The sequence below is a fragment of the Juglans microcarpa x Juglans regia genome, chromosome 2D, assembly GCF_004785595.1.
Source record: "Juglans microcarpa x Juglans regia isolate MS1-56 chromosome 2D, Jm3101_v1.0, whole genome shotgun sequence".
Taxonomy (NCBI): domain Eukaryota; kingdom Viridiplantae; phylum Streptophyta; class Magnoliopsida; order Fagales; family Juglandaceae; genus Juglans; species Juglans microcarpa x Juglans regia.
The window spans coordinates 41349509-41361485 of record NC_054596.1 but is presented as its reverse complement, the minus strand read 5'-3'; the positions used below and the strand labels follow the sequence as shown (position 1 = coordinate 41361485).

Genomic DNA, 11977 nt, shown 5'->3' with positions numbered 1-11977 from the left:
TGATAATATAATAGATAATGAATAGAGTTTTTATATTTTTTCTATTATTGCGGCCGTACTCATTTACATCAGTGGCCCCGCGTGTTTAATATATCAATACTTAGGTTTGTAAATAGATTTTTTTATAAACATTATCTACTAATTTTCTTAAAATTGAACTTAAAGCTGGTATAAGATGGAAATTAGAGCTAGCCAACCCTAATCGATAAATCATAAAGCAGGCATTTTTTGGTGGACAGGTGACTTCGTCTAAAAAAAACAAAAAAAAAAAAAAAAAAAATGAAGAAGAAGAAGAAGAAAGCATTTTCTGGTGGTACTCAGTGATCAAGCCTTTTTACCACCGGCCTGCATGCATTGCACATAGAAAAATTATAATATAGAAAATTATTTTTATATATTTAATTTGAGAAACCCAATTAGCTTCGATCTTCTACTCATGATGTGTCGAAAGAGTTTATTTATAATTTTATTTTTGCAATACATGTCTCTAGATTCATTTTCAAGCTGTACTGATCATCTGCATGCATTTATGTTCAGTTTTCTTATTATAAAGGTTATAATTGGAGTACTTTAGAGAAAGTTAAAGAACTTTATAAATTATATATGGCTCTTGATGAAAAGATATTTTCAAACGTTATATAATTAATTAATCAATCTTGTTGATCTCTGATCATCGTCAAGAAGTGAATTAAGTTTGTGAGATTGCTCGACGTTGGTAATACAAACACAAAGAAAGTAAGAGAACAAATTAAAACCAAACCAATTAAGGTCATGTTTAACCAAATTGCATTGACCTTAGCGCGCAGATCTACGTACGTACAACTAGTATTCAGGTATATTTATAAATTAACATCGTGCTAGCTAGATTATCAAGACAAATATGATTTTAATGTAAATTAACCATAGTCTACATGATTAATATTGTTCTCGAGGCGAATCATCATCATCATCATCTTCTTCTTCAGTCTTCATGTCGACGTTCTTGTAGAACTATAATATATAATTTCCACATACTTCTAGTGCTTAATTTGTATGATACAAGCAGAAAGCAATGGTCAACATGTGGTGTTGTTACAACCGTTGAAACAAATTTTGGGTCTCTTTTAATATCTCGATCGATCGATCGGCTCATATATGTTGCTGTCTGACAATCATGTTTTTGCTTCTAATTCTCTCAATGAATCTGAAAATCTTGACGCACTTGGCTGCAAGCTTGGGATCAACAACAAGTTGGACATCCATTTCCCACACAGAACAAAAAGGTTGACAGCTTTAACCAAACACTTTCTGTCAGAATTATGGTAACTGATCTGGTAATTCCGAAGTCCTTGTGAAAATATCGAACCAAAAATCCATGTTATCATGATGCATGCTTGAACCATATGGATGGACAGGTTCCATAGTCATTATCGGAGAAAATGGAATTTGAAATTCTTGATCACCGCCAACAGCCGAAAAATCATTCTCCACGCCCGAATCATCCGTCCACAACACCTCTGCCCAGAAATTCTCATCCACTTCTGGGAAATCTCCCGGCGATTCGACTTTCGGGTACATACTACTGTTGTCACCGGTTGTCACTGTGGACATCTCACTCGAACACTCTTGTGGGGAGACTGGTCGATGTTCTGGACTCTCGGATGTTGGATGATCAGGACTTGGAAAGTTCATGGATTCTACTTCAGTTTTAGCCTCGTGATAGCATTTGGGTGCAGTACTTTTGGTGTCGTTTCTTTTGTCTGATGCTGGGATGTCTTGGTGTTGCTTGAGCTTCTTTTTCAAGTGGGTGTGCCAAACATTTTTTATCTCATTGTCTGTCCGTCCCGGTAATCTCGCTGCGATTGCCGACCATCTGAAAAAGATATAAGGATCAGGATATAAATTTGTTCTCAAAAGTTAACGATGCAATGATGATGATAAATCTTGTCTTGCACTATTTAAAAAGCTACAAAAAGTTGCTATATTTTATGATATGACTGATCATGACTATATTATATGATTTGTAGTGCTACATACATTTGTTCCCTATATATATTGTATATCTTTTTATATATAAACTCCCCAGGCCACATGTTTCACAAACCTAAATAAACAAAGGAAATGCCCCACTAAATAAGGGAAGGATAATTATAATTAATGGAGGGTATTATGATTTCCACAACCCAATATTCATCATATGTATATATATATATAGCAACTCTTAAAGTGGATAAATGGGTACTCCGTAATGGGTTTAATTTGTTTGGGTCATTTCTAGATGAATTAATTCAACTTAATTAATAGCCATCATGTGTTTCAGATCAAACGAGTTTAATGCTTGAAATTGTCGAAGCAAAGTTCAAATGCAAATGACTAAAGTTAATTAGCTATATTATATATGCACCAAACTCGAGCCTAAATCGTATAAATGCATGAACCCAGACAGGAAAAAAATAGAGACAAAAAGGAAGTGGAAATATTCTATGTATGTATGTATACCAACCTGTTGCCTAACATTTCGTGTAAGTTTATGATGGCATCCTCTTCTTCTCTGCTAAAGTTCCCTCTTTTGATGTCTGGCCTCAGGTAATTTGTCCATCGGAGCCGGCAACTCTTTCCACACCTTAGTAAACCTAAAAAAAAAAAAAAGCATGCAAAAGATTCAGAACCACATTAATATGTCTGACATATAGCAATTAATGGAAGAGAAGCTCATTGATTTAAGATCATTCATTATTTCTCCTGAGAAACTAATGAAACATGAGGTGTTTTTACAACTAATTATTACCAGCTAGTTTTGGAAGTGCTCGCCAATTGCCATGGCCGTAAAGTTGAATGTAATTGATCAGAATCTGATCTTCCTCAGAGGTCCAAGGACCTTTTTTCAGCCCCATCTTCTCACAACATGGAGCTCTCACCATTTTTGTTGTTTTTTGGGGTAATTATGATCTTCAGGCACAATATACCCTTTGTTGTGGTTTCTGGGTATTGCTTTTGTTGTTGTGATCTCAAAGCACAGCAACATATCGAGGCCAGGAACGGCTATATATATATAACATATACGTGAGGCTGACAAAGCCAGCACGCAGTCACTTTATGTGTGCTGTTCCCAAATAGAGGCCAAACTCCAAAGCGCACCTCGCGCCCACAATTTCAAGGAAATCTCTCTCTCTCTCTCTCTCTCTCTCTGTATGCGTGTGTGGGGTCAGGGGTGATCGGGTTTATGGTCAAATGAAACGTGCGGATTTTTCAGGGAAGAGCATGATGAAGATGATGGGTATGTGTACAGGTTCATGAACTTGGACTGCAACTTGAGTTCAGCCCGTCATTCATTGACCAGAACTCGCGAGCTAGTTGATATTTTCTAGTCAGTAAGGATTGAGATATCTAACCATTCCCTATATATATATAGCGGATCTGGTGCTGTGAAATTTGGATTGTGAATCCAGTACCATATTTATTAATTAATATTGTTTATAAGCATGCATATAAAATAATTCCCACTATTGTTATAAAACTCTAAAAAAGAATTTATATTAATTCATAAACTTTCAAAAGAGTCCAAATATTTTATGGTCCGGCTTTATAAATAGATAGCTACATGAAATTTAAAGAAACTTATTATTAAATAGCAAATGATTCTTTGAATGTCGTCCGCACACACTTCCAAACATAGCTAGATCTTCCCGTGTGTTCCCTCCCAACTTCCCATCTTTGGCGCGCTGTGATTAATTCCCCTCGTCGACGTAGCTTTCCTGAATCAGCACGTCTTCCTTTATGTACTATAATATTTATTGCATGAATTCCTGTGATTTATGGTGATCTTGCTGTCCTGACAGCTTCAATATCATATATTTTTGTAATATTCTGTTTTGTACCCATGCAAGTTGTGCGTATATATATAAAATATACATTGGATTGAAAAATCTTATTTATAAGTTTAGGTGGATAATACAATTAATAAAGTGCTTTATATGCATAACTTAAACGATGTGGATGGTGAAGTGTCATGCTACACCATCCACATCGTACACAATAATTAATTTCGATATATAATCTCTTTTATTTCAAATCCTATAGTTTGATACTTTATCCACATTTATGATAATATTGGTCATGCATAATATAAAATAGATGACTTTGCTCGATCGTGATCAGTCGTGTATGGAGTATTACTCGGCATTCTTTTATGCGCGCGTTTTTGTTTTTTTTCCTGAAAAAATCTTTTTTTTTTTTTTTTTTGCAATGCATGCATGGAACCAGCTGCATAAATAGAATTAAAATGAAGGCCGGGCCAGGGTCAAAGAAAGAGACTAGCTAGGGATCAAGATTACTTAAAATATCTACTCAAAACTGCATTTTACATACGTTATTAAAATTAAAGAGAGATAAGAATTCAAAGCGAAATGGTTGAAGTTCATACACTCATGTATTAATTTATTAATTTATTTCTCTTCTAATTACAGAAAAGTACTGTTTCTCATAAATTATTTGCTTTAATTTCTTGCCGACAATGTATATAGGTAAAATTAATAAATCTTGTTTACAGCTAATTAGGGTAAACAAAAAGAAGGGCCGGGGATCGAAGGAATTCTTCTATCTGAGTTCAGCAGAAGAAATATTCATACAGGGTAACATCATCATTAGGCTCATGATCAAGTACAAGCAAGTCAACCAGAGTTGACTTTTGGACGGCTTCTAAAGGCATGAGTCGGCATATCTATGCACGTATGTATATATATGTAATGCTGCTATTGGACATAGCTATCTGATGAAGATGATCTGTCAATGTATGATTGGATATCTATATTTGATTGGATATCTATATTTTAGCTTTGGTGGTCATGATGGAAATCACATAAGTGTCATTTGTTTTTAGAGATAAGATAAAATTAAAGTTAAAAAATTAAATAAAATATTGTTAAAATATATTTTTTAATATTATTTTTATTTTAAATTTTAAAAAAATTAAATTATTTATTTTATTTTGTGTGAAAAATTAAAAAAATTATAATAATAAAATAAAAAGTTTTGAAAGTTTTCAAAATTTTCAAAATTTTAGTCTTAAAAAGCTAGATTTCAAGTTTTTGAATTTAGTTTGTGAATACATGAATTTCAGCAAATGTGACAAAATTTGTAGAAATACGAAACCAGCCAGCCCTAAAAGTCAGCAATATGTCATGTCTTCATGAGCACCACATATATAGAGTGCATGCAGCTTGGATTTTCGTAATCGTGCAAGATTTCAAATATGGTAGGAAGAAAAAAAAGAACTGGTTTACTTCCAACTTTGAATAGGGCACGATATGCTTTAAACAGACCATATCTTTGATATATTATAATTACCTGAAATATTCCATATCAGTGTCACCATGCGCAAGAAAGCTCTCCTGTCCGGCTCATGATTTATACGTTTATTTTAAAAAATATATATATATATATATTAATAAATACAAAAATTATATTTACAGTATTAAAGTGATCAAATTTTGTGCACTACCGTTAAATAGAGTTGGTAAATTTGGAACCAATAAGAAAAAAAATTACTTTTTTATTAATAGATCTAACTTTTTTTAAAAAAAATATGCAATATTTACACGTTATCCTAAAACTATAACTAACGTTATAATTATGTAATGAGCGGTGCTAACTACTCTGCCGTTCGAGTAATATCGTTTCAAGTGACGTCAAATTAGTTTTTTTAATTTTTTTTATTTACATTTTTTTATCATTTTAAAATATTTTAAAAAATTATTAAAAATATCAATATACTAATAATCACTTTTTTATCTATTAAATAAAAATACATAAATTACCAAAATAAAGAAATAAATTAAATAGATACTTGAGCGGATAAAATAACATATTTTTCTTACGTAAGTAACAAGAATTAAAAGATCGAGGGGGACGTACGACTATCTTAATGAAGCTGGGATTTCTTACGTACAAAGTGATGTCATGACAAATTAGGTGAGAAGTACTTGTGTAGCATCTCCTGTCGTTTTGTTAAAATGTCTACGAACCAATGCTAAACGATATCAGCTAGCACATCATGAGTAGCAACAGTCTCCGCACGTTTTCTGGGAGGAAAAAGAAACTGAAACCATCAGTACTGTTGCGCGCGCGGAAAAAAAAATGAAATTGATCCCCCCGGGTTGGAACCCTACATTCACACAAACTATTAATTAGGTCTTGTTTGGTTTTAAAAAAGTATACATCTAATTTTTTTTATTTTATTTTATCTAATTATTATAATTTTTTAAAATTTTTAAACAAAATATAATAAACAATTCAATTTTTTCAAAATTTAAAACAAAAATAATATTAAAAAATAATATTCTAATAATATTTTATTCAACTTTTAACTTTTATCTCATATCATCTCAACTCATTATTTAAATCTCTTGTAATAATAAAATTTAATTTATAAAATAAATATATGAGGTGCCAAAGCGATGTGAATGATGCACCGATGATCTACACCAACTTGCAAATTAAAGAAAATAGTCTTTAAGACATAAAACCTATGAGAAAATAATTGCCATGAATACTACATATATATATATATATATATATATATACACACACACACACATACATTCATGATGTTTGCTTCAGCTTTTGAATAAACAAGCTAGAAAATTTGTGACATGAATGATGGTGTTGAATTAAAGAATACCCACATATATAGTTGATTGGTCATAAGGGTAAGTTTTACTTGGCTTCCGATCGAGGGAATGTCATGATCCTCAATCTACTTTAATGTGTACAATGAAATGAATTGAGACATATCAAAGACTGATGGAACAAATTAAGCAATAGTAGTAATTAAGCAGATCTTGACTCGATGATCTCTGTGCTAGGGACTAATTAACTAGTAAGGGATGTAGGTGAGCTACATTTTTAATTTTTATGTAATGCTTTCTTGAAGACAGACATGAGTTGCCTTGACTGTCCTAGTTTTTCTTGAATGATTTTTGTCACCTTTTGCAAGTACTAAAGCTAGTCAATATACAATCCCTAACCTTTCCGACACTAATAACATGTCGACCCCGGCCCCCAAGAAATAAATTTTATTTTATTTTATTTTTATCCCTAATTTGAAATATAATTTATATTTAAAATCACAAACTAATTATATAATTTCATATGATACATTAGATCTATTTTATAATAAAAGTAATTTCATAATCTAATATACGTGCTTCAATACGTAGATTTACTTTTATTAGATTATTAATTTGTAGCTAATATATATATATATTAAGAAACAAAAGGTAGAGACTTGGATTTAGAAATATTTTATATGAATTGAATAAAATATTATTAGAATATTATTTTTTAATATTATTATTATTTTGAGATTTGAAAAAATTAAATTGTTTATTATATTTTATGTAAAAATTTTAAAAAGTTGTAATAATGAATTGAGATGAGTTTCCAATCTAAATTGAGGAGAAAAAAAAACAAAAAAAAAAAGATAGAAAGAAATAATAGTTACAGTCATAAGTACATAAGTATCGTGTAATCATTTTAAAAAAATAAATAAATACTAGAGATTCATATAAAAAAATAATAATTTATTAATCTAAAATGATTATATGACGATTACGTAGCATGTGACTACATGTAACATTATTAAAAAAAAAAAAAAAAAAAAAAAAAAAAAAAAAAAAGGCATGTCGATGTGGGATATAGAGAAAGTATTGCAATTGCGTATGTACAAGTGAGAATGCGAGGCAGCCGGGCAGCCTGCCTAGCTAGGTCGGAAAGACGAATAAAATATTCCACCTTCCCATACCTACTAATTCAGCCAACGACAATGACTTGCACGTACGTCCCTCGCATTATCAAAGCTGGATTTATACATTTATATTTGTCGTTTTGTATCTTTTTCTTCTGGCACACGTTTTAATTAATGTACCTCTAGTTCGTGGTTTTGATCATCAAGTACTTTCAATGCCTTTAATTATGTCTAGCATTATTAATAAAACCAAAGCTAGCTCCACTACTCCTCATGTATAACTATGACACATAAATTATATATTATAGAAAAATATTTATGTTTTAAATTAATTTTTCTTTTAATAATTCATGTGATCTCGTGATTATACACCAACTTGTAAGTAATAGAATTTTAATACACAATCATTTTTTGAATCCCCTTGAACAAAAAAGTATCTTGGACCCATTAAAAGTGTCGTGTTTTGTATAAATTTGAGTTTTTGGATTTAAATCTATCGTATCGATCGATGGCTATGATTGATACAAATTTAAATATTATTTAATAAATTAAACAAAATTGATTGTGCATGCGTATATGTGTGTATATATATATATATATATATGTGTAGATTGTGACATTTTTAAAATGGGCATATTTGTAGTAGTAACAATAATAACGACAACAGGACTAGTAATGGCATATAATTTTTGGTCTAAAATGGCGAGTTTTTTCTTTAATTAGTATGTGGTATTGTTGGTGATTGAATTAGAATATGCTCGAAAAAGACTACACGTGAAAAGGATAGTTTTCAACCAAAGTGAGCGTGAAGATTACTTAGAGTCAAGAGATGAACCAATTATTTAAAGAGTAATGCTATATACAGTCGTGGAGTGCGCAAGCGTCGTGCAATCATTTTAAAAAAGAGTGGGGTTTACTATTAAAAAAATTAATTTCTTTTTATGTGGGTCCCGTATTTATTCACTTTTTTCAAAACGATTGCACGACGCTTACGCACTCATGACTGCAAGTATCATTTCTCTTATTCAAAGAGTAATGTCATATACAGTCGTGGAATGCGCAAGCGTCGTGCAGTCATTTTGAAAAAGAGTGGGGTCTACTATTAAAAAAATTAATTTCTTTTTATATAGGTCCCGTATTTATTCACTTTTTTCAAAGCGATTGCACGGCACTTGCACACTCAAAACTGCAAGTATCATTTCTCATTATTCAATGCTATATATTCTAACAATGAATATACAGGATATGTATTTTTGAAGAATTACGTACGTCCCCCAATTTACAATTGCGTACCCACATATATAAACAAATTGAATTCAAAGAATTTGAGAAACAAAAAATCTTCAAAAATGAAAATAAATTTAAAATAAAAGGCATGAATTTCTGATCGTCTTGGTTCTTTGTTTCTTCATATATTTTTATTTATTAGAAATATAAGTTTTTTAATTTTTGAGAAAATCAAGCTTTTAGAAATTAATTTATCATTTAAAAAAAGAAAACTGAAGATGTCATTTTTTAGTTTTTTAAAATTGACTAATCAACTACAACTTTGCATGAGGCTCATACATGACTTCATGATCACGTACTAATGAAATATAATACACACACACACGTAGCGCTACCTATGCTGGAGGTGGGTGGTCACGATAAATGAAAGAGAAATTATATTTGTCTTCGTAGACTCAACAAGCGTCGTGTATTTTTTTTTAAAAAAAAAATAATTAAATATGAGATTCACATAAAAAAATTAAATTTTCAATGACGGATCTCACTGTTGAAAATAGATAAAATTAAAGTATGAAAAACAAGAAATCGAGAAAATAACTTATCTATTTGTGTGAAAGAGGGGATCGATATTATTAATGGACAATAACATATGTCAAAGACATAAATCAGTTTGAAACACTAGAGCTCCATGATCAATTAGGAAGACTTGATCATGATGTAAATAGTCCCAACCCAATGTCTTAGAGCTTGACCCTTAATGCCACTTTGTGCCACAATTACAATATGACATGATTGTTACCATCATTATTTAAACTTGATGTTCAATTTCTTTGACCTAATTCACGGGTATATATACTTTAGCACACGCATTCACACGTGTCTTAAGATATATATATATATATATATATATATATATATATATATATAGATGACATACGTGTGGATGTGACTAAAGGCCGGCATGTTCAAAGGTGGTGTTTTTTTCCTGGTCACACACTAATAATACAAGTACTCCAATTATATATCTTGTTCTTCGAGTCAGCCCACTTTTGAGGCAAGATTTAGTTAGGTCACCTACATTTGTCTTTATTGCCGAATATGTAGCATATATACATACACCTGAATTCCTCTTATTCTAATGTCTGCTATGACGTTAGCCGTCGAGAATCGATCAAGAAATATATACAATTCCACCAAATCACTACATATAATAGGATAAAAGTTGGATGAATAATCCTTCCCAGTACTTTTGAATTATTGGAAAATGATAATAGATGAGAAATTGATCTATTTGCAATCGTCAAATGGAAATTGTATGTATAGACCCTTTATTAAATGAGAAAAACCATCATTTTAAGAAAGATATTTTTATAATTTTAAAATAATTTAAAGATAAAATTACCTACGCTTATATTGTAATATCTAAATAGAGACTGTATATAGCATTCCTCCAGGCTGATTGCAAAAACTTATGACATTAGATATGACATTATCCACATCAGAATTGATTCAAAAACTTATGCAATACCACATCAACATAACATGATAAAGCTGGGACGTAATTGACCTGTATGGTACATAATAGTGTTTTTAATTTCGTACCGTACCGGTTGATATGGTTAAAATTTTTAGTACCAGTCCAGTGGCCGGTACAGGTATCATATATGTTTCGTACCAACCAAAATACCAATCGTACTGGCCTATATTTCGGCCGATATTTTGGTCTTTAATTTCTTTTTTCATTTTTTCAAACTACAGGCTTATTTTTTGACTCCCAATTCAGATTAGGCTATTTATAATTTATATATATATGTATTTATATATAATTTATTCATATATAGACTATTATTTTGAAATATAATTTTTATATATTTATATATATAATTTATTCATATATCAACTATTTCGAAACGGTACATGAAACGGTACCGGTATCGAAATATTTCGTTCCAGTGTCTTGACCGGTGCGGCATCCGGTACGGTATTCAAATCATTGGTATATAATCCATGTTTTTAATTTCGTTCCGATGATCATTCTAGTTTAAATATTGAAATAAAATATTTCGATATTAGTACGTTCCGGTGTATTATTTCAGAAGTAGATATATATTTGATAATTAATAAAAGAATAAAAGTATATGTAAGTGTGTATCATATATTTATTTGTGTGTATGGAAGAATTGAAAATTTCTAAAATAAATATACATTGAAAATATTAAAAAAATGTAGATATATTGATGTCAATAGATAATATTAAAAAAAAAACCTTGAGTTGAGAAAAAAAAAGTGGAGAAATTATTAAAAATAACGAGATTAAAAAAAAGGAAAGAGAAATTATATAATTCCCTTTTAAAATTTAAAATTACATAAATGCCATCTAAATTTGAAATTTACAAAAATATAATCCAAACACCCAAAATTACAAAATTGTCGTTAAAACGGTATGGAAGGAAATCCCGTTCGAAATGGACTGAAACTTAAAATGAAACAGAATGAGAATGTATAATGTACCGAATATTACACCAAAACGAAACAAAATTCAAAACAATAACTCTAAAAATGATACTATAACATATATATCATAAAACACCAATCAATGTACGGAACTTAAGAGCAAATGAGTTTGACTGTTTGAGTGTGTATATATATATATATATTAACCACTCGTGGTTTCAATATATATATATATAGAAAAAGTTATTTTACTTCTTCATTTTGTTTGCTTTATTTGACTATTGGTTAATTTTTTTTATTTATTTAGTGATTAAATAAGTAATTTTAAGTAGATTAATGTATTTTTTTATTTTTTTAAAATATTTAAATATATTAAAAAAAATAAAAAAAAAAACTATTTTACTTAACAGTTAAATTGAGACGGCATAATAACCGCACCCTATATATGTATACTGTACCGAATTTTCTGACCCATTCGCTGAGACAGAAAAGTGGACAGAAAAAGCTGGTATTGACTCTACTTGCATGCATGCTCAAAGTACAAAAAGCAAGCCTATTGTTTTTCCTCCTATT

General features: G+C 30.3%; 1 protein-coding gene across 1 annotated transcript; it reads right to left on the bottom strand.

The window, feature by feature from the left end:
- Positions 1-862: 862 nt before the first annotated feature.
- Positions 863-3007, bottom strand: LOC121250773 (transcription factor MYB4). The gene is made up of 3 exons (XM_041149988.1): positions 2768-3007; positions 2483-2612; positions 863-1852 (listed from the first exon to the last, which is right to left on the bottom strand). Exons 1-3 carry the CDS (start codon positions 2898-2900, stop codon positions 1297-1299), a joined length of 819 nt encoding a protein of 272 aa, XP_041005922.1. The 5' UTR covers positions 2901-3007; the 3' UTR covers positions 863-1296.
- Positions 3008-11977: the final 8970 nt, after the last annotated feature.

Bases quoted from the DNA above. Each gene is read 5' to 3' on its own strand.
- LOC121250773 (XM_041149988.1), bottom strand. From the start codon at position 2,900: ATGGTGAGAGCTCCATGTTGTGAGAAGATGGGGCTGAAAAAAGGTCCT. The intron at 2,613-2,767 runs GTAATAATTAGT...TTTTTTTTTTAG, and splicing joins AGCACTTCCAAAACTAGCTG to GTTTACTAAGGTGTGGAAAG. The intron at 1,853-2,482 runs GTTGGTATACAT...TATCTTTTTCAG, and splicing joins CACGAAATGTTAGGCAACAG to ATGGTCGGCAATCGCAGCGA.